This window comes from Astatotilapia calliptera, chromosome 12, assembly GCF_900246225.1.
Source record: "Astatotilapia calliptera chromosome 12, fAstCal1.2, whole genome shotgun sequence".
In the NCBI taxonomy this organism is placed as follows: domain Eukaryota; kingdom Metazoa; phylum Chordata; class Actinopteri; order Cichliformes; family Cichlidae; genus Astatotilapia; species Astatotilapia calliptera.
The window spans coordinates 4,934,364-4,956,467 of NC_039313.1; the positions used below are offsets into that span (position 1 = coordinate 4,934,364).

The 22,104-nt window shown below is 43.3% G+C and overlaps 1 protein-coding gene across 1 annotated transcript; it reads left to right on the forward strand.

The window, feature by feature from the left end:
• Nucleotides 1-17,635: 17,635 nt before the first annotated feature.
• On the forward strand, nt 17,636-21,142 carry znf703 (zinc finger protein 703). The gene is made up of 2 exons (XM_026188619.1): nt 17,636-18,296; nt 18,813-21,142. The coding sequence occupies exons 1-2, from the start codon at nt 18,039-18,041 to the stop codon at nt 20,313-20,315; spliced, it is 1,761 nt and encodes a 586-aa protein (XP_026044404.1). The 5' UTR covers nt 17,636-18,038; the 3' UTR covers nt 20,316-21,142.
• The last annotated feature ends 962 nt before the right edge of the window (nt 21,143-22,104 follow it).

Sequence of the window (22,104 nt, forward strand, 5' to 3'; positions counted from 1 at the left end):
CTAAAGATACATTTTAAAAATCATTCTCGTCTAAGTTTGTAATTTGTAAACACAACACTGCTTCATCCCTTGAGTTAGGTGTCTTTTTTATGCATGAATGATTCACAGCTCTGCGTTAAATGGGTTTGCAAACAAAAAAAACTCTAAAAACTGTCCGGCGCAACAACTGGACTGAAAATAAGTGAAAAAGCAGCAAATGTCCAAAGAAAAATAGTGAAAGCTCTACATAAAGCCCGGGGAACTCCTGCTCAAGGCCATTTGAAAATTACAACAAAGTTTGGCTCCTTGGAAGCAAAAGATGATGAAATGAGGGTTGCTAGACATTTAAATTATGTCAGAATTTTCTCCTTTTGACGACTCAAACACAAACTTCACATGTACGAGCAATAACGACGTCTCGTTTCAGTTTGGCCTCAGCTGATTAAACCGCCTTTCAGTCTTTTTTTCCAGCCCACTGGCAGTTTTCTTTCATGTTAACAAAAGTAAGATTAATATATGTCTAAATAAAAGATTTAGTGACTTGCTAAAAGATGGTGCTCAAGTGATTCATGACAAAAGCACAAAAGAAGCTACTGTGAAAACTGCCAAACAACTGCAAACAGGCGATGACAGCTGTGACAGCATGTGAACTGCCCCTATAATTTACCTGTTACAAGTCAATTATTTCTATTAAAAATGGGGAAGATGTTTTGTAGCATCTTCTCCATTTAACTGATCATAAGAAACTGTAATTTATTGTTGTCAGATTTACTGCAATTGGCATGACAAGTCGGCCTGGTTGCTTCATCAAAGAGAGCAACGCCTTCAAAGTGACGATGATAACAAATACGTGCGGTGGGAAACTAAGGCGAGGAATTAACCAGATGATTTACTCCGGAAAGCTCTGCCTCCAATAATGGGTTGGCCTGAGGGATGACTGTGATATAGCAGAAAGAAAGGCCGAGAATAAGACGGTGGAGAGCCTCAATGGCTCCTCATTGTTTAGAACATTTACCCTGCAATGTTAAAATCCTCGTCTGATGAAGAGGTAAATCCTGCTAGTCTTTTATCCAGCAGTCAGTATAAAGAAGGGTGAGCCTGAGAAATCATTCATACACCTGCACAGGGCGTAATGCTTCCATCCTTTCCCCTTAGGGTCAAACAGGCACTAAATCTCTTTTCAAAATCACTTTCTTTCAGCCAATCCACTTCCATCCCTCTTACACAGATACAGATGATGTCCTCGGAGATGGAGGTGATGTCAAGAAACCACAAAACAATAAAGGAAGAGAAAAAGAGGCAAAGTGGAGGCGCAGGCAGTATGGATGTAGAGAAATGAAAAAGCACAAGAGATTGGAAGCAAAGTTGATGGGATTGGTATTACAAGGAGCAAAGCGAAAGGTTGCATAATATGTAAAGCACAAATGATGAAAAGAGATCACCTCGTGGCATTTTTTGTGCTTTTCTGATACACTAAATTCTCGACTTCATAGACATATTAAATAAAAAGCTTAAGGCCTGTTTTTTTTCCCCAAGCACAGCTAGAGGGATATTTGTGTACACCTTTGTTTGATCTGTCTGGCATTGTGTAAGTACAGTATGTGCGTGCACCTCGTGTGTGTTCGTGAGGGTGTGTGCTGTAGAGAGAAAAAGAGTGAGTGCGCTGGTGGATTTACAGGGAAGCATGATTTATGTTGAGGAACTTTGATCTTCTAAAAAGGCTTCGGGATTTTACACAACAATAATTCTCCTTAGCCTCAGCTTAAATGGTTCGCCTGTGGCGCGAGTCCAGAATAGGTTTTAATAGACTGATGGGTGTTGGACTCGGAGACAGAGGTGGGGGATAGAAAGGCTGAGGCTACAGGATGAAGACATAATTCCAAAGATGGGATGTTATGGGATCATGTCACTTTATGTCAAAACAAGGCCTATAAATGGAGTCTGTAGCTCTTCTGAAGCTCCATTTATGGCAAATAATAATGCAATTTTAAATAAATACATATCACTTGTGCTAATGTCTAACAAGAGTTGATACAATGGTGATGATGCTTGCAGCACCGCCATCACAGTCTTTCATCTGTCTGCATATCCAGCTGCCTACGCGGGCTGATTCTATATATGTACTTCAGATAGCATTAACGGTTTGGCCCAAATGTAGTGAACAGTTTCAGTGTGCTGTTTATCATGTTTGACCTTGACCAGCAGCAAAGACTTTGTGTGAGGCACCTCAGCTCAGCTGTAGGTAAATATCTGGGCCAGATGTCATGTTTTCTGAAATTTCTTCCTTGAATTCTAACCTACCAACACTTTCTGTTACCTGTGTCAATTTACCTTGGGACTTTTGAGCCACATCCAGTCTTTTATACTTGCCATTACCTATGGCAGCCCACCTCACCACATCTGTGCCCCATTTTGCCCAAACAGTGCTTGCCACATCCACAACTGAGCTATAAGTGCCAAAAACTGCCCAAACTTGTGTCATCTGGGATAAAATCTAAAAGTAGCCCACATAGGGTTAAATGTTGATTAAATGTGGTCTACCCCTTTCTTTCGCCTGCATGTAATTATGGTAGTGAGATTGTGGCGGTGAGTTAATTGTAGCAGTAGGATCAAGTAATAGGGTTAAATTGGTCTAAAAGAACAATGGCTTACTGAGGTCAACCCCTTCTGTTGCTCTTCCTATGCAACACAGATATGTCCGGGCTAGCCTGTTCCTCTAGCTTAAGGTAACTCTAGAGAAGTCTCTCACATAGCCTTTCTGAGAAAAGATATTGTCTGATGTTGGCTTTTATTCCTCCAATTTGTTGTTGTCGCTGTTACAAAGCTGTGTCTTATGTCTGTGAAGGTTCTCAGTCATCCAGGTCATCGTAGTCAAAGGAGCTTGCAAAGAAAAGCGTCTGGACTTCTTTAAGTTGCTTGAAGACGTTTCACCTCTCATCCGAGAAGCTTCTTCAGTTCTAAGGTCAAATGGTGGAGAGTCCCAGATATAAACCTAGTGGGAGTGACCCCCCACAGAGGGACAAAAGGACCCCCTGATGATCCTCTAATCGCCTGAGCCAAGGTGTGAAACTGTGTCTTAGTTATTAGCATAGTTACCGAAGTCAGGTGTGTTTTGAACGAGCTTTTCCTCCTTCTGGAACAGAACCTGGCAGTTCCAGTTTGGGTCCTGAAAATTTTCCATTCTTGCACAAGAGGCAGTTTGTCCTGTGAGTTGGTGTTATGCAATACTGTGGTTATAAAAGTTCAATTCCAAATGGGGAAAAAGATTTAAAAGTATTTGTCAACACTGTGGCTCCTCCCACTTCGCAGAAAGATCATTGTTGCGCTTGTGAATCTGAGAACTGTCTGGGGTTGCATCAATACGGGAATATATCTTATCAGTGGCGGCACAAGAAAATTTTACAGGGGTGGCCAGGCAGACACTGTTACCTACATGTTTTTCTTCTCTGTGGCCAAACTGTCTTTTTTTTAATAATTCAATCTCAGCGTTTACTTATTCAGGTATGAGTGCCATGTGAATCTACACCATGAGGAAAAACATAGAATAAGCTTTTTTAAAAATTTAGCTCACCATTATTTAAAGTTAATCTTTTGCTATTATTGATAAATCTCGTCAGATAATTACCATTCAGATAATTAATAATTAATAATACCAGAGGGTTAAACCAAAATCACACCACCAATTTAAGACGACACAGCTACAAGATGTAGCGAGTCAGAGTCTCCATTTCAACTTGGGTCGTAAGTGCGGAATTCAAACTATATACCAGTTTTTGAATTGCGTCGATGGGCCACGTACAACCAGAGTTATGATAAAAAATACACGTGATGTTTTTTTCTGAACAAAACAGTGGCGTTTACAGCGGGAAGAACGGTAAAAACTGCGTTTTCTACAGACAGCGCTAACAAACACTCTCCGCTTGCGAGTGAAAAAAATAAAAATAAAAAACACCCCTTCCCTATTGGTGTTAGAGTTTACCATGTCAGCCAATCAAAAAAAATTATATGGTAACATGTGACATTTGGTTGTTTAGGGAGAAGGGGAAGTTTTTAGGCGCGACACCCGCGACGGAAAGCGGGCGAGCGAAAGACAGAGAGAGAGCGAGTTTTCATATGTGAGACATTAGTGACGTTTAGCGTGTTTGGAGGCTGTAGTTAGTGTGTTGTGTAGTTATTGTTTTGTATTGTGTGTCAGTTATACTGCTGAATTTCATAGTTTCTCCAAAAAAAGCCGTCAAAGGCAGATTCCAGTGTAAACGCTGTTCCCACACGGAAAACTGGACTGATGCACCTCCTGCAGTGAGACCTGCAGGGTTTAGGCCTGTGGTGTTCTCCTCTGTCTTATACTGAACACAAACTACATTTTTTGGACTGGCACAAATAATTTGTGTGCCTTCTTATTTGATGCAGAACACCTGATTGTTCTGTAAATAGATTTAAATGGTTATATAAAAAACGCCTGAGGCCTTGGCTGCATTTTTAGATAAATAGTACCATATAACTTTGTTTGCAAAACTTGTGCCTAATTTTTAGAAATGTACAATTTCTATTTGCATTTCAAGTTATGAAAATGATTCGTTAAACATGTTTGTGGGTTTTACAGTGAAAAATATAACTTTTTTTCTACTCGAATTTTGAATTTTTTGTCTGAATTTAGATCAACAAACATATTTTAAAGGTGAAATATAGAGGTAAAATCAAAAGTAGTCAAAAACGGCCAATTATACCCTGGACCCAGAGGGTTAAAAGGGCGGCTCAGTGTGAGGTGGCCAAGAAGGAAGAACCGCACCTTGGCTCTGCCCATGCGTCTTATTAAAGGGAAAAAATTCACAGTATGTCAAACAAATGCTGAGGAAGTCAAAATTAGATCTAATCATGTAAAATATATTCATGTAATGAAGGAAGTTTTCACAGGACTCAGATGTGTGTTAACACTATGACACAATATTCAGAGAAGTCAACATCCCAGGAAATTCATTTCAAGGTCACACTATGTAACGCTCCGAGAAACTGCAGCAAACTGAAAAGCTAGATCTTAGATTCTGCATACCTCAGTTAGCATGTTCACTGTTAAAATTCCTAAAAGTACAATTAGAAAAAGACTGAACAAGTACAGCTTGTTTGGAAGGGTTGCCAGAGCACAAGAGCATGGCTCAATATCGCAAAGTTGCATGTGAGCCTTCTGGAACAGTGTCCTGTTAAGTGCCATGTTAAAACCATGCACAGTATACCAGCACAAACACCTCAAAGCAACTGTCAAGCACGGTGGTGGAGGGGTGATAATTTGGGCTTGTTATGCAACTACGGGATACAGGCACCTTGCACCATTGTGTCGATCATGAACCCCTACACCAAAGTATTCTAGAGTCAAACGTGAGGTGATAAGTCCAACATCTAAAGCTTAACCATAACTGGGGTCATACAAGAGGATAGAGGTCGCAAGCACAATAGCAAAGAATCAAGGCGTCTCAATGGCCCAGTCAAAATGTCAACCTCAATCTGAGGCAGGGCCTTAAGAGGATTGTGCAGTAAAAAACTCCCACAAACTTTATTGAATTTAAGCAACACTGTAAAGACGAGTGGGCCTCGACAACTTGTAGGAGACTGATAAAGTTGTACAGGGAACAATTGTTTAAAGTTATTGGTGCTAAAGGTGGTTCAAGTTATTTAATTTGTTTTTGCATGACTGTAAAATAATTTTATTGTAAAGTATCATTAATGTAAATATATTTTAAAAAACCTCGCCAACCGACCTGTCTCTTTGTTTCACCTCTGAGCCAAGTAGGTGGTTAGAGGTCATCTGCCATAACGACATTTCCCAGAGCTGTGAGGGCTTCTGTGTCTTTGCTCAGGGACACTGAGAAAGTGTGTTTGCTGACTCCAAGGCTTTAACCTTGGCTGCTCCTGTTCAAGGGCAGATTCTTGGCACTCACTACAGATACACTGATACAACACACCAACTCACAGCAACAAAATAAGAAACATAATGTGTTTATAAAGCATTATCTCTGGTGGATAAAAGAACGTTTTTAAAAAGTACCTTAAATTATTTCCAGAGAAATCTTTGCGTGTGTGTGTGTGTGTGTGTGTGTGTGTGTGTGTGTGTGTGTGTGTGTGTGTGTGTGTGTGTGTGTGTGTGTGTGTGTGTGTGTGTAAGAGAGAGAGAGAGAGATTGTGGAGAGGAGAGGTCTGTGTTTCTCATTATGTTTTGTGTAATAAGCAGTGATGAAATTGCCGCTGCCGGCTCTCCAGGTGTGTGCTCACACTTTCACATCTGTGTTACAGGATGAGGTCAACTGAAAATGAGCACAGACTCTCATAAAGTACCTTATAAGGTGATGATTACTGATGAAAATGAGTTGCTCAAAGTCAAATTACTTTTCATTAAATGTTGTGCTCATATGCAAACATCTATACAGTTTACATACTGTAAACAAAAATACATACATGGTGGTGCGAGGTAACAAATTCACCTTGGAATGTAAGATAGGTCGGATTCACGTGACCGTAACTTTCATGAAAACCTTTAAGTTTCCCGTAGTGTTTGCCTCTGCCTCCTGTTTCGCTCAGTTTGTATGTTATCATGTAAAATTACACTACATTACTTTCATGGAAGCATAACCATAAATCACAGGCAAGGACACGATGATAAAATATACATGTATGCACTTTAATTTTCTCCTGCCTGCCATTTTCTCCCTTATTGATGGATAGGCGGTTTGTCAGGGGGGAAAATTCCTCCCTGCTGGCCTGCTGAAATAAATGACCTTGGATTTGGCCATAGATTTGGTTTTAATAGCAGCTCGAACAAACACAGTAAATTTACAGCTGGGAACTGCTCACTGAGAAGAACTTGAAATTTGCCAAAGCCATAAGTCCAGTCAGCAGTCTCTCCCTCTAACCATGTCTCTACCCTGTTCTCTTGCACTCCTGAAGTAGATAAGTGGCTCTCTTTCTTTATTTCTTTTGCTCTTGGTTCCAATAGCATTGACGCAGCGGATAATAATCCACACCATGCTGCTCTGTATATTATTGAACTTGAATATATGTGTCTAGAGTGAAAGGTCTGATCTTGTTAAACTGAATTATATTGATGTGCATGGTCTCCAGAGGATGACTGACTTCGTTGCTTGCCTAATTTGCCCTTTTGCATATTTCTCAACATATGCTGCATGGACTGTCCTTACATTTGGTCCATTCATGTCTTCTTTAGGATGAATTTGAACAACAAATCAAAATTAGTGTACTTAATTAGAAATTGTTGGCATGCTAACAGCTACATTTTAAGCATGCTAGCATTGTCTTTTTGAGCATGATTGCAGACTGACAATTTATACTCATGAATTTATACAAATGGATGCTAGTGACATTACTTTCATCAAGCAGCAACCTCCAGTGCTAAACGACAAACAGCACAAAATGTGGACTTAGAGACCATGACATTATCCATCAGTTGATGACATCCTATTTTAAAGGCTTTAGATGAACATTTCTGCCATCAGATTGGCTGTGAACCCTTTGCTCATTGGCTAATGGCTTGTCAATCACATGCACACCATTGAAAACACTCCATTCAAATATAATATGATTAATCTTTACAAAGCAAACTTAAGTTTTTATTAAATATAACCAAAAACAAATGACCAAGGCCATAAATTCATCAACAAACTGTCTACTGAGGTTAAGTCAGAATGCACTAGACCTCTATAGGAAATTATTTAGTGGTCTTCAGATTGACTGCAGTTTTACGTTGTTTTCATGCTGGCCTCACTTTTCCAAAACAGAAGCTACAGTAGTGTTTTTGTGATGGTCTAAATAGATGATGCCAGTGCAGAAATCCCAAAAACGTCACTTCCTCTAAAGGACACCAGAGTCTGGCTTGAGAATTAAGGAAATCACCACTTTTAAAATGCTGCACTTTACAGCAATTAAAAACATGCTCGGTACAAGAACAGCTTTGGTTTCTGTTGATAGGCTCCTTAGGCTCCTTCACGAAGAAGGAGCCCATCAACAGAAAATTACAAGAATTGCAAGACAACAATTACAGTGGGTGGAATTTCTAATGACTCACCCATCTGATACCATTATGGCCTAAAGATATGGGTGTGACTGCTGTGACAGACAGATGTACCAATCTCCTCTGACTCCACCCATTGATTTATGAAGTCCTGGTTTGAATCCTGGAGATGAGACTTAATTTTTTATACAAAATGATTCAAATAAGTGACTGAGACAATAAAATGTGTTTACAATGGCCAAGTCAGAAAGTTGTTTTTGAGACACTTCTACAGGACTGGAAGTCCACACCCGTTACCATCTGGTGTCCTTCAGATAGAAAGCAAGTTTAAGGCACCTCTGCATTGGCTCAATTTCTCTGACCTACATGTAACGTCCATGTTTTATACCATCTATTGTCTAAAAACTAAAGTCGGTTTCCTTCTTGTATTTGTGGTGTTGGCGCCTTTTGAAACAATGTCATGGATTTATCTTACTGCTAATATGACCTTCTGTGTGATGCAGATGTTTATGAGATAGTTTTGTTCAATTGTAGTTTTATGAGTCAGCTTTAGTTAGCGAGCAGCTGTGTCTGTATGTCACATTTTCAGAGTTTATTGATGAAGCTAGCTACTCAAACTTGCTAGGGTTAAATGAATTAGCACCTTCTTGTCCAAATGCGGTCACTGGCTCCAAAATCTCAACATGCTAGCAGACAGAATGCTAACTTTAGGACACATCACAGTGGCTACATCTATCTCTTACAGTCTTTCTTATACACGCTCTTGTAACGTCTCTGTAACAGCCTATGTTACCTTTTATTATAAAACATGAGCCTTCCAGCACTGTCAGCCCACCACCACCCACTGGAGTCATGACAGGAAAAACATCTTTACTATCAAGCTAACTAACAACTCCAATAAAATGTCATCCGACTGCTAAATAGATTTTAAATACATCATTTTAGCAGCCACTTTGAGAGCTGTGAATTTTCCTTTTTTCCTTTCCCCCCAACTTGTCACTGTTTTTCAACATTATGACCACCCGTAGTGGATAGAAAAACACCTAATCCTTCTTAAACACTTATCTTTCGTGATTGAAATGTTTTGTAAAGACTCGTGGCAGTTTTTCCATATTAAAAAAGCTTATGTGAAAACCACAAAACATTTTGGTCTTCATGCGTTAAAGTCACTGGCAGCTGGAGATACTCAGCACTCACTGACTCTAACGTGGAGCTTTGAAATAGCAATCAATGCCTTTATACTGCAAGGAGGGCTTGTAAAAGTGTCACTGGGTGGAATATATGATGTCGTATTTCACTCTCCACTGTCTATTTTTAAACACTGAGTTACGGCTGCAGAAATGTGTACCAATTAAAGGTGATATGATGTATTTTCTGCCTTGCTCAGAGACTCATTCATCACCGTGGACCAAAAAGAAAATTGCACTTACTCTTTCACCCCCCTTTCCTTCCTCTGCCATTTGCCCCCTCTGCTCTCCACCCCCACTGTTCTTGTACACTGTCTTGAGTAATTTACGATACACCGGTAGTGCAACCTTCTGGCAGGAACTGCAAGAGCAGCTTGCTCTCTCTCCTGTCAACCAAATAACCTTTTACAAAAGACCAAACTCAGCCAAGTCATCTGCTGCTACACATTAAGAGAAGACAGGGCTGGACAGAGACTTGGTCAACCTTCAGGGGGAAGAAAAAGGTTCTGTGGATGGAGTCCACAGTGCTGCTCTGCCTCAGGGTGAGAGTGTTGAAATATGGAAGCAAAGAAAGGTCATCATAACTTAAACATCATAAATAATTGCTTGTATTTTAGGTTTAGGTTTCCGGGTTTTTCATTACTACAGTCTGACCAATGTGGACCTATATTAGCTATTTGCCAATCTGTGGATATTAGCATGTTGAAAAAACTACCCTGTTGGCAACACACATACGGTTTTAACACAATTTAGCATAATCTGGTTTTAAAACACCAAGATGGCAACCACGACATCACTTTGCTTAAGTGATGTTGATGGCGGTGATGACCCCATCTAATGTTAAAGACCTCTTAGGATCATTTACCAGAGGTCACTCTGAACCCTCCGTTGTGGTGCATTCCTGAATAAGTCAAAAAATTTTGTGGAACGCCTCCTCAACTTAGAAAGACCAAGTTTCCAATCCTCACTTGGAAAGAACTCATTATAAATTATTAATCTCTATTGCTTTTCCACAGTGTCTTTGGCCTCACCTCCAATTGGTCGTGGCAGATGGCCCCGCCCCTCTCTGAGCCTGGTTCTGCTGGAGGTTTCTCCAGCAGTTTTTCCTTCCTACTGTCACCAAGTGCTAGCTCACGATGTGTGTGTGTTGGGGGGCATGTATGAATATTGAAATTTTCTTGTATTCTTTTAGTAACTTAACCTCACAATATAAAGTACCTTGAATTAACTGCTGTTGTGGTTTGGTGCTATATAAATAAAATAAACCTGAATTGAACTGAATCATATGGCAGCTACAGCTAGCTTTATGTACAGTCTTTCTTTGCTTCCCTTCTATATTTATCCTAATTTTCTTTCTCCTTAAAAAACCCTGTCATTCGTGCTCTTCACCATTTTGGCCTCTTGACTAGAAGCCAGCAGTTTTCCCTTACTTGCCTTCACTCTGAGTTTTGCTTTGTGGCGACCATATTAGAAATACCCTGAAAATGAAATCACATAGGAGTGCTTCTAGAGTAAAAACTCTTTGTTGATTCTATATCCTTGCACTGCCTGCATCTTGCTTATTTAGAGGCTTGTGCAATATTTGCTGTATAACTGTGGTTCAGAACCTGTATTGCATTCCAGCTAACTCTCTTTACACCTCCCTTGCAACTGGCACGCTATCAAGTGTAGCTGAAATAAATCAACAGAAGCTGTAATTATTACTACCAAGAACAGAGTTGTGTGCCTCTGCTGTTGCAACTGCTGTGTTTCCTAGTCACCGAGATGCCGTCAGTGTGTGTGTGTGTGCTGCAGTTGCAGTGTGTTCCCAGTGTCTGCCGACAGAGGATTAATCTCCCCAGCTGAGGCAGTAGCTAAGGTCAGCAAGGGAAATATTTCATAAGTGTCAGCTTGGCCCGTAGCCCTCAACGCAGAGCTCGAAAATGAGAATGCACAGTCGCATAACAAACGGCTGTGTGTGACTTTGCACAGCTCACATACAGCACTTTGGGGAAGGAGGAGGGGGCGGTGGAGGTTGATATATGGCAGTGCTTCACTTTCATGTATTCATCCTAGCCGGTGAAATACTGCTGGGGACAAGCGCGGTGCTTTGTCACTACAAGGACCCAACCGAGAAAAATATTTTTGACCACACCAGGTCTATGTCTGGAATGTGTTTTCCATTACTGCCTGTTCTCAAACTACAGTTTTATGCTTTATGGAGAATTAATAAAAGTAAATCCCAACTTGTGTCCGACCACATGTAGTTAAACTCAATAAAGCAGGCAACCAGGTCTTGCAGCAAAATGTGCAGAAGGCTATATTGCTCCACAGTGCAAAATATTGCTTTCAATAGACGCTCTATAATTACAACATGTCTTTGCTGGTTTGGCTGTTTGTTTTTCTCGCCTTTGTACTTTTAGATTTCACAAAATGTCATAAATTAGGAGGTGGTGGTGTCCATATTAGAATTCAGGACTCTTACCCAGGCCTCTGGGATTTGACTTGTATTGTATATTTGTGTTTATTTACTTTTTATTTTTAGGTTTTATTAGCATCAGTTTTCAGGTCATGTTATTGCCACTAGATCTGGGGTAACGTTTTATGATATCTTAGTTTTCAGTCAGCTTTTAAGGCACCATTACTGCAGTTTTAGGAAACACTGGCAACAAAATGAGTTGAACACTTGTTTGAGCAACCTTTCTCTGACGCATTTTGCTGTCAGACTGGGTTGAAGCAGGATAGTTTTCTTTTTAGTGAGCCTAAAATCAGTCTTGAGAATTGACTTTGTCATAATGACTGCACTTAACACTCTTTACACTGCAAGTTTTCCTGCTCCCGCAGTGACCCTGGTTTGGCGAGATCTCGCAGAAAGATTAATGGCATGGGCGGGCTGCTTTAATGACTTGTTTGATGTGCCAAGCTCGAAAGGTGTTGATTTACTTACTGTTCACACTGATAGGCTTTTAATTGAGCGATACCATCACTTGTCACATCAAAGCCGTTGGCAGCTGACGTGACTTGGCCCCAGAGGAGGTTGCGATGACTGACATGTACTGCTGTAACTTTTGCTGTTCATCAGGTCACAAATGTCAATGAGTCACTTTCTCAAATAAACGAGCTGCTAGATTGAGCAGCGTTTCTTTCTTCTTTTTTTGGAAACTCAGTTTGAGATTCTTTCTGTGAAACTCTGCTCTGGTTTCGATTCTGTCATAAAACGCCGGAGCTTTTCTTCAAGAAAGCATGCTCCCTCTCAACAAAGACTGGATGATGAAGACGCAGAGGCGGTGACTCTGACCATGAGCAGAGGAAGCACCAGTGACTTAAACAAGCGTGAGGAATGTGTTAGGGAGATTTTCTTTGCCCGGCCTGTTGTTGTTCCTTTTACCAGACCTGTCACGGCTCCAACTTGTGAATACCTTGATTGTGCTTCCATCAAAATGACCCCCCCATCACCCTCCTTCATCAGACCAGCAGAAAAGAAAAACATCTTTTGATGTCATCTGAAATTTCACACAACAATGCAGGATGATCTGATTTGAGGCAGACCCTGTCTGGCAGTGCAGGCCCTTCCTTCCCTCCTCCTCCTCGTGCTCTTGATAACTTCTGCGTGTGGAGGACAATAGCTGCTTTTGTTTTCCGAGCGTGCAGTGACGACTCGAGGTCGTGGGCGTCGCGCGGCCCCGCGCGGCCTTCCTGTGAATGTGCTTCAGGTGGAGCAAGCACGACGAGGTGGAACCCCGCATGAAGCGGGACTCGGAAATAAAAGCGCCAATCTGCACACGCGGGGGGAAGCCTATTATCCCGGCGTGATTATAATGCAGACAGATAGACGACAGGTAGGCAGAGTGGATAAGAGCGTTAGCTCGCGAGACGTGATGAGCTGACAAGAGAGACAATCTCCCTCCTAAACCGGAGAGATAAGGTTGTCAACCACAGCTTTGACTCTGACACACACACTGCTTCTCTATGTAGGCAGACAGATAGATGGCACTGTACGGGCACTATAAAAACACACACTGTTAAGATGTTATCGTGTACAGTGCGGACTGTCTGTTTATGTTTGCGCGCACAGGGTTACATTTGCACGTTCGAGCGCACGCACATTCAACTGTGAAAGGATTAGTGTGTGTATGTCAAAGACAGAGGGAGAGGCACCCACAGAAAGATAAACGAGGAAGTGTGAACACATTAAGTACACTGTGTAGATATTGTTTGTGGACCTTTCAGCTCAAGGAAATCCTTGTTTCAACATTCTGTCCTGGCTGGAATGTTGCCTGCGAGGCTCTTTTTAAGTGTTTCGGTCTAAATGCCATGTCTGCTACACCCCATGAAACTGTCTTAATCCACTTTTTTTTCCCCCTTGGTTTTATTACTGCTGGAGAAAACACTTGGGGTTGAGCAGAGCCCCAGCCTCAGGCCTCTATTCCCATTCCACACACCCCATAAGTCAGTCACAGATAATTAAATAGGAGTTATTTACACTCGTTTTCCCTCCTCTGCCTCTTTGGCGCTTTTATCATTTCTCTCTCCTCTTTGTACAGTCTCGGCACATATCTTTCAGACGCCGACGTTATGGCCGAGGCCAAAAACGGTCGCGGTCCGACGCCAAAAACTGCAACGGTTGTGAGGCGGGCAGCCAGAGGGGACGTTGTTTCCACATCCTACGGTGTTCTAGTCTTACAAACCAGGAAATATGAATCATATTATGCTATGAAAAGAGCAAATGCACGTGTCCACATTTTTCCATTTGACCATTAAATTGGTGGTGTATCTGACAGTTAAACTGTTGTTATCAGCAGCCACACGTTGCCAGCTCCATGCTCAGTAATTAGGGGTTTATTATGGGACACCATTTTTTAAACATGGTCATGCAGTTTGTTTATATGTATCTATAAATGGTGAGCCTCTTTGTGTATGTGACTGTGAACTTTAATTACAATCTAAGCATGTTAGCAATGTGTGTGGTAATACCACGTTCCACATGACTCACAAGTCAGATCTCAGAACTCGGGAGTGACGACATTTCTGAGTTAAAGCGCTCCAGTGGGAAAGTTGCAAAAGCGTGTTTGTTTGTTTTGTTTCTTATCAAGGTAGAGCCATTCATGTACCACTAGCAATTAGGAATGGGAACCGAGAACTGGTTCTCATAGAAAACTGGCTCCCAGTAGTCCGATTCCTTGAAACTGTGAGTCCGCCTGCCTGTCGATCCCGGTTATCGGTTCATGCAATCACGCTACAATCAGCTGATTTTAGAGGAGGAAAAGAGCGATGCAGTCTAGAGCGCGAATATGCACATTTATGCATGCTAACGCTTAGCTAGCCAAGAACCCAGGGTGAAAGCTGAGTGAATGCAGCCAGACCCTGAACTTCAACAGGTAACAAGCAGATGAGCAGTCAGGCTGCAGCCTCCCTTTCTATTTGTTTATGCTTCTAAAGCAGAATCACTGCAGCGATCGCTGTTAAGAGAAAGATCTTAGAGACGTGTGTCCTCGTTAGGGATTTGTGTTGGTGTGTGGGGTTGTTTATATTGTAAAATAGTGATTATGAGACAGTGTGTTTCAGCTTTTTACAGAGTAACATGAAAGTAATGTAACGAGTAGTACAACAAATTGCTTTTTTTATTGCTGTTTTGCGATGGTGGTGACTCTCAAAACGGAGCCAATGAGAACCCAAAAACAATCGACAAGAACAGATAAGGAATCAAATCGACTGATTTCATGGATCGAGCCTGGTCAGTCCTCTGGACATGGCATGTTTAGCGATTCATAAATACACAACAGTTGTGTCCATGCAGTCAGACTACCCTGCTGCCCATTAGCAAGAACGCAGGTTTAAAGCAAATCTGAACTGGCTTCACTTTGCAGATGCAGAAGTTGCCTTTTCCATATAGTTATATTAGTTATATGGCTAGGATGTAAATTTTGCATGTTATTGCTCGTATTTTCTAGATTATCTTTTTTTCCACCTAGGTTTGTTTTGTTCCAGTCTAATAAAATAAATAAAAAAATAAAACAGACTAATATACAAAAACTCTTTGTTGCGAGAAAGAACAAAAAATACTTGAATGTGCTTCATGGATATAATAAGGCAACATCTTGGACCCTAAAACCTTCACAATTTTGACTATGAAATAAATGTTCAGACATTGGAAATTTAATGTCAAGATCTTTGTAAGGGTAGAAAATGTTTGCTGAGGGACCCAGCCAGATCTTGTCAAATTCTGGCTGACACCAGTGACAACATGTAGAAGTGTTGGGGAAACAAAAAAGACTCAAATGAGTGCACATCAATGTCATCTCCTCATTAAACGATCACACAGCGTCTACACGAGGCTAATCCCCGCGTGCGCCACAAAACTCCTCAGCAATTCCAAACATGGAGCAAAGACAAACGAGCAGATGAGGATTTGCTTGAGCCAGGTTTGAAGAATTCAGCTGCCTAATGTCAGCATTATATATTTACTCTGGAGTCAAGCAAAGGCAGCTTTTCAACACAGGAATGAATTAGACCCCACCACAGAGCTATAGCGTCCATTACAGGCCTCAGCGGCTTTATAAATCACAGGATCACAGGGGCATGTGGGGTCCGCTCCTCCTCAGCCCCTATCGGCCCCCATCCTGGGGAGCAGGGGGTGGTTTGTTTGGCTGCTGTTCCAGCCAAACCCAAGGCTTTGATACAACCATGGAAAAGGCATGGAAATGCCTCAAGGGCCAGCAGGACCTGGGCATGCTGAGAAAACTCTTTAACAGAAAAGCTGTCGCCTTAAAATATCCACAACAGGAAACAGCCATCAGTCATCGACACGCCAAAACAGCTGTTACCAGCCTACATCAAGGGGACACATGAAAGGAGTTGCTCCCTGTTGTTTGAGCCCTCCCTTGTTTCATTCTCTCGCTGCCTTTGTCTGGCTTTTCCCAGTGCCCTCCTCCTCGGTCTCCTTTTGGACGCCCCTTCCTTATCCAACCCCACCTACGACTTACCCACTCACCCTTTTAACAAGTGGATGACTGTGTGGTAAACAATAAGACACACGACTTAACCGGCTGTCTACGTTGTAAAAAGAAAAAAGAAAGAAAGAAAGAAAAAAATCGTAAGCTCTCAGCGTTACCTTTGCATATCGCAGCGAGTGCGTCACCTGTTTATGTGTCTCGACCCGAGGTGGCGACAGACAGGTTTAAACAAACAGACAGGAGACTGTACCACCGCACTTAGCCTGGCGGCGTGCACGTTCACATATTCTTGGATCTCTTTGGGTCATTGGAGCGTGAGTGGCAGCGTGTGGGTGATGAATGATGACTAAGCCTAATGATGACAGGTCAAACAGTGATGCTGTTGAATGAGGCTGAAGTGACTTCATCCTCCTCACACTGACTTTCCACTCAGCTGCAGATAAATGGCAGCGGCCATTAGAATCAAGGCGCTAGGCTGATGGCAGTGCCTCTTGATAAGGCCGGCTTGTGCTGTGAAATGTCAAACAGTTTTACCTATTTAACCTCAGAAGAAAGGGCTGTTCTGATTTCTCTTTAGCCAGTAATCAGTGACCCATGAAACTACTTTAAACATGCTGACTGTTACAGTGTTGTAATATGTTGGATTATGGATGGGGGAGTTAGAGCCAAGCCATCTGATTGGTAGGAGGTGGCGTTTAAACCGGGATGGAAATCCCCATAAAGCACAGCTTGTTGTTCTTTATAGAAAATGAAATTCAATTACTGGCTTACTAATTTGGCAGCCAAGGAGGGACTCTTTTGCAGTTTTATTTTATAAGCATGTATGAGTTGGAGAAGAGTTCTCAAAGTACCATTTCTCATAATTACAATAGCAACTGTCATTCAACTCTTAACATGCCAGTGTTTTGAGAGGGCGGGGACGTGAATGCACAAAACAAGATGGAAAGATATCATGTGCTGTCACAGCAAAATACATAAAACTTGAATCATGTGAATTTGCTCTAAGCTGGAAAAATTGAGTTATGTCCAGCAGAGATGGCAGCGGGGCTGTGATAATGCAATAAAGCTATTAACATGCCAGAAATGCCCATGGACAGTAGGTTATTATTATTTTGAATTACACGTACCTTATTTCCATGAATGGCGTTGGGTACATTCAACAGAAAACTACACACGCAGTTAGTTCCCAGCAGTCGGGAGACGTTTGCGTGTGGAAGCACTGTGGATAAAGTTCCTGCTGCTTAAACTGCTCTCAGATCTGTGGTGCAAATATTTTACTGCTACTTTATGTGTAGTTTGCACTGGGCTTATGGAGGTCACTGACACAGATTTCCACCTATATTACAGCCCTGGGTAAGAGGGTGAGGCAGGGAGACAAACGCCCCTCGCCTCCCTCACCCCACTCCACCCCATCCTCGCTCCGCCCCTGCTTGTAAATGCGGGCACTTATGATTGGACGGCGGCTCCTTGCTTTGAAATCCCTCCCTTCCCGTCTTTAGTATGTGGAAGAAGTGAGGTATTGTGAGGCTGCTGCAGTGGGAGAGAAACACTCACACGGGAGGACTGTCGCACACTCTGTCCGTTGCGGGGATATTCCTTCAACTTACCCGTTATTTTGAAGAGCAGTGACTACTTGTGGTGTTTTTGTTTCCATCTTCTCCAACACTGGATAAGGAATATTTAGGAATAACTGACGGGTAATATTAAAGAGCCCCATAAAGGATGACATTTGGGCGATTTGTTCCTCTGTAGAGCCAGCTTTGGTCCGACACGAAGGACGCGCACAACGCACTGCCCTGTGGATTACTGCACTCTCTCTTTTTTTTTTTTTAAAGTTCATCACCATGAAATGTGCTTCTAAATGAAAGTGAACCCCGCGGCCACCCGTTACATGCCTCCGTCCCTCTTTGCGCCCCGATCCAGATGAGAGATCTCCCCGGTGGACCTGAACCGCTTTTACGCAGCCAGTCCCCGGAACGCAGCGCCGCCGACGATCCACACCGGACAGGAGCGGAGAGACCGTCCGTTCCCACACCCACTCCTTGTCTTTCTCCCTCGGATCCTTCGCGCCAGGCTAAAAGGCTTCCTATCCGGATCGTAAAGATGTTGACGGCGCACAGCGGCCACTTGCTGCACCCGGAGTACCTCCAGCCTCTCACATCCGCGCCTGCCAGTATTGAAGTAAGTGGATAAGAAAAAAAAAATTAAGATATGTCTGCGGCACCAGATGTCGTTTTTCTCTTTGTCTTTTTCTTATTCTTCTTAATTTGAATTATTTCTTCTTAAATCCACGAGTGTAGGAGGGCTGGAATGTTATCCGACGAAAATCCCGTCTGCGCCATTTTACGCACGGCAGTTTTTTGGGGGCAAAATGCAAAACACCAGAGTTTATAAATACAAAATGACTGCAACTTATAGACTTTTTAAAAAAATCGCCACTTTAACACCACGTTGTTAATCGTTCCGTTTGTATTTATGGAATGTTTACGATGTTTTTCATTTTCTTTTCTTCGTTTTTACCTAAACTTTGCTTCAACTTTCACCCTCTGACGTCTTTTATTCATTTCACTGTTGAAAAATTAGAATATAATATCTCGGAATTAAATTTTTTTTATCTGTATGGGTTTTATGGTGTAATGTTTGATTTGCTTTAAAAAAAATCTTTTATCTATTGCTTTTGTTTTTGTTTTTCCTCAGCTGGATGCCAAGAAGAGTCCTTTGGCCCTGCTGGCACAGACCTGCTCTCAAATTGGTAAACCAGACCCCCCCTCTTCCTCCAAGTTGGCCTCCCTCTCCTCCAGTAGTCTGGGAGACAAGGAGCCCTCCAGCCGGTCATCCAAGTCCGGAGAACAGCACCAGTCCCTGGAGGACAAATCCAGCTTCAAGCCTTACTCCAAGTCATCAGGCGACTGCCGTAAGGATGTTCTGGTGACGAAGGGGCCTTCAGATAAAGCGTCTTTCAGGGTGCCAAATGGAAGCTCCGGTGGTGGTTCATGTCCATCTTTCCCTCCCCATTCACGGTCACCCGGCTCTAGTTCTCCTCCCCTGCACAGTCAGAGCCAGCCCCACAGACAAAGTCATTCCCCTTCCATACAGCCCCCACCACACTCGCAGGCTCCACACGTGGACAGCAAACCTGGGAGCTCAGAGCCAGCCAGCTCGGACAGTAATAGCAACAACGCTGGTAAAAAAGACTCAGATGCAGCTAAGTCAGGCATGGATGGTGCACAGTTAGCCAACTCCAGCCACGTACGGGCCAGCGCCAACTCCAGCAACGCCAGCTCTGCAAGCAGCCCGCGGCCAGAGAGCAAGGCTGACCCGCAGGCCTCCTCACAGTCCAGTCTGGGCTCAGGGCACATCGCCCCAGTCTCCCCATTTAAACCAGGACACTCTGTCTTCCCCCTACCCCCTGCTTCTATGGGCTACCATGGCTCCATTGTCGGGGCTTATGCCGGCTACCCGTCCCAGTTTGTCCCTGGCTTGGACCCTACCAAATCTAGTTTGGGTTTAGGACTTTCAGGGAAGCACCCCAGCTCCAGCCCACTCACTGGAGCCTCACCCCCATCTCTGATGCAGAGTTTATGTCGGGACCCTTACTGTCTGAGTTACCCCAATGCACCCCACCTAGGAAGCAGTAACTGCTCCACCTGCGTCCATGACCCTTCGAGCCTCAAGTCTGGTTTTCCCCTGGTTTACCCCTCACATCACCTTCACTCTCTACACTCTAGCTCCTTGTCCTCTAGCACGACCCCCTCTCTTTCCCACCCCCTTTACACGTATGGTTTCATGCTCCCTAATGAACCGCAGCCTCATGCCTGTAACTGGGTGTCTGTTGGGGGTCCCTGTGACAAGCGTTTTGCAACATCAGAGGAGCTGCTGGCCCACTTGCGTACCCACACAGCCCTGCCTGGTATGGTGGACACTAAGTTGTTGTCTGCCTATCCATCATCGGTTTCATCGACAGCTTCCTGCCATCTCCACTTGCCCCCACCCAGCAGCCCGGGTACCCTGCCCAGTTCCTTCTCCCTCCGTGGCTCTCCTGGCTTGGGTCTGGCACGCTACCACCCCTACAGCAAATCCCACTTGCAAGGAGCCCCAGGACTTCCCATGCCATCCCTGCCCTCCTCCTCAGCCTACTACTCCCCCTATGCCCTCTACAGTCAGAGACTGGGCTCAGCCTCAGCCCTTGGATACCAGTGACATCCAAAACTGCGTTGATGCCCACAGACTGCAGGCACCAGCTTGGGATTCTCCAGAGCAGCCCTGAAGATGGATAGTCAAGATTGGGGTCATCACCAGTACAGGGCATCATGCCTGTTGGCCTGCCTGCCAGGAACACCACCTGTTAGCCTCAGGATTGCGACTGGTGCTCCAAAGGCAAAAGACTGATGGATCAACTGCAGCAGCAGAGAAAGAACAGACTTTGGTGATCCAAGACGGGTGGGAAGCAGAGCTTAAAAATGATAAACTTGTCTTGATTTCTTTTGTTTTTCTCAATATCTCTCCTAGATCTTAAAAAGTCTGTATTTATTTTTCACTCAAGCGCTTGGTATTCAACTCCTGGGGGTTGGAAGTTTTGCTGTCCAAATGAATTCTAACTGAAAAGGAATGATTTAAGTATACTACCATTATGCCTATCATACACACACAAAAAAAGTTGCACCATAATGAAGATGGATTGTGAGGTTTTATTCTGAGAACCTCTTTTTAAATTTTCTTTCCTTACTGCTGTTTTGTTTTGTTTTTTCCTCATCCTTCACTGCGTTATTCAGACTCTGGAGAATTGCATGTCTTTGAGAATTATCTTGAACAATGCCATTATTTTTATTTGTACATATGCAAAGATGTAATATTTTTTCAAGCTTACATGGGGTCAGCAAGCTACAGTCTCCCAAACAAATGGTGCAGAGATTAAAAAAAAACAACAAACAATATACAAAGAAAAAAAAATCAATGATGGCTGTGCTATCCCACCAATAGGAGAAAGTCTTATTTTGTTAAATAAATGATACATGATTGCATTTCAACTTGTTTTTTTTCCTCTTTTCTATTCTATATATAGCACCATGAAGTATCTTTTTGTCTCAAGCATCAGAGGACACAGTAAATCTCGCCAGACTGCAGCACTGCACTTATCTAAGCCCATCTATCATACTGGCTCTCACAGCCGCGCTATATGTGGCTGTGTGTAATATTTCATGGCTCATATCAGTTGACAGGGCCGTCCTAAAGAGGCCACGCTGGGTCACATTAGCCCTGTTAGCGAGTCTCTGAAGACTTTCATCCCACCTACTCTTCGATGCCGGCATTGCTTTTGTTGTTGCGGGTGCTGCGCTTAATTGCTGATTCTTGTTTGTGAGGCCTGGAAGCAGCCACCTCAGCAAAGAGGACGGCTGTGCCGGGTCACTGGGACTTCAATAATGACCTGAGGGAGACGTCGACCTGGGAGCTCCTCACGCTCTGACGGATTGGCCTGAAACACAAAGGCCAGAGCTGACAATGGGAGGCGGTTAATAGAGAAATATTCATCAATGTGCTGACACCTCCCCTGAGGAGAGCCGGCTCTCTTGCAGGAACCGCAAACATGGAGGCCACTGTCCTGATGCGAAGAGCCATTTTCTGTGCTGTTTGGCTGCTGCCCCGTGGTTTACTGAAGTCAGCATTCTCCACTCAGAGCTGCTGGATGCTAATTTAAAGGGAAGGACTCGGTCTATCTTAAAGCCACACCACTGCCATTAGTGCTTCAGCCCTGATAATGTATCTGTGGCTCCACTCTATTTGGCTGACAGGGCGTAGGTGGCGCAGAGCGCCGTGGCTGCGGTCTCCAAGGTGGCTATTGACCCCGACTCCCAGACTCCTCCACTCTCGCGCTTCATTAGCACTCCAGACAGGGGAGAGGCAAGCACAGGTGTCACTTGACAGGACCATTAACAAAATGGATGACCCTCCCAAACCAATCCAGCCCCTGCCACACCAGCAAGGTCACGGC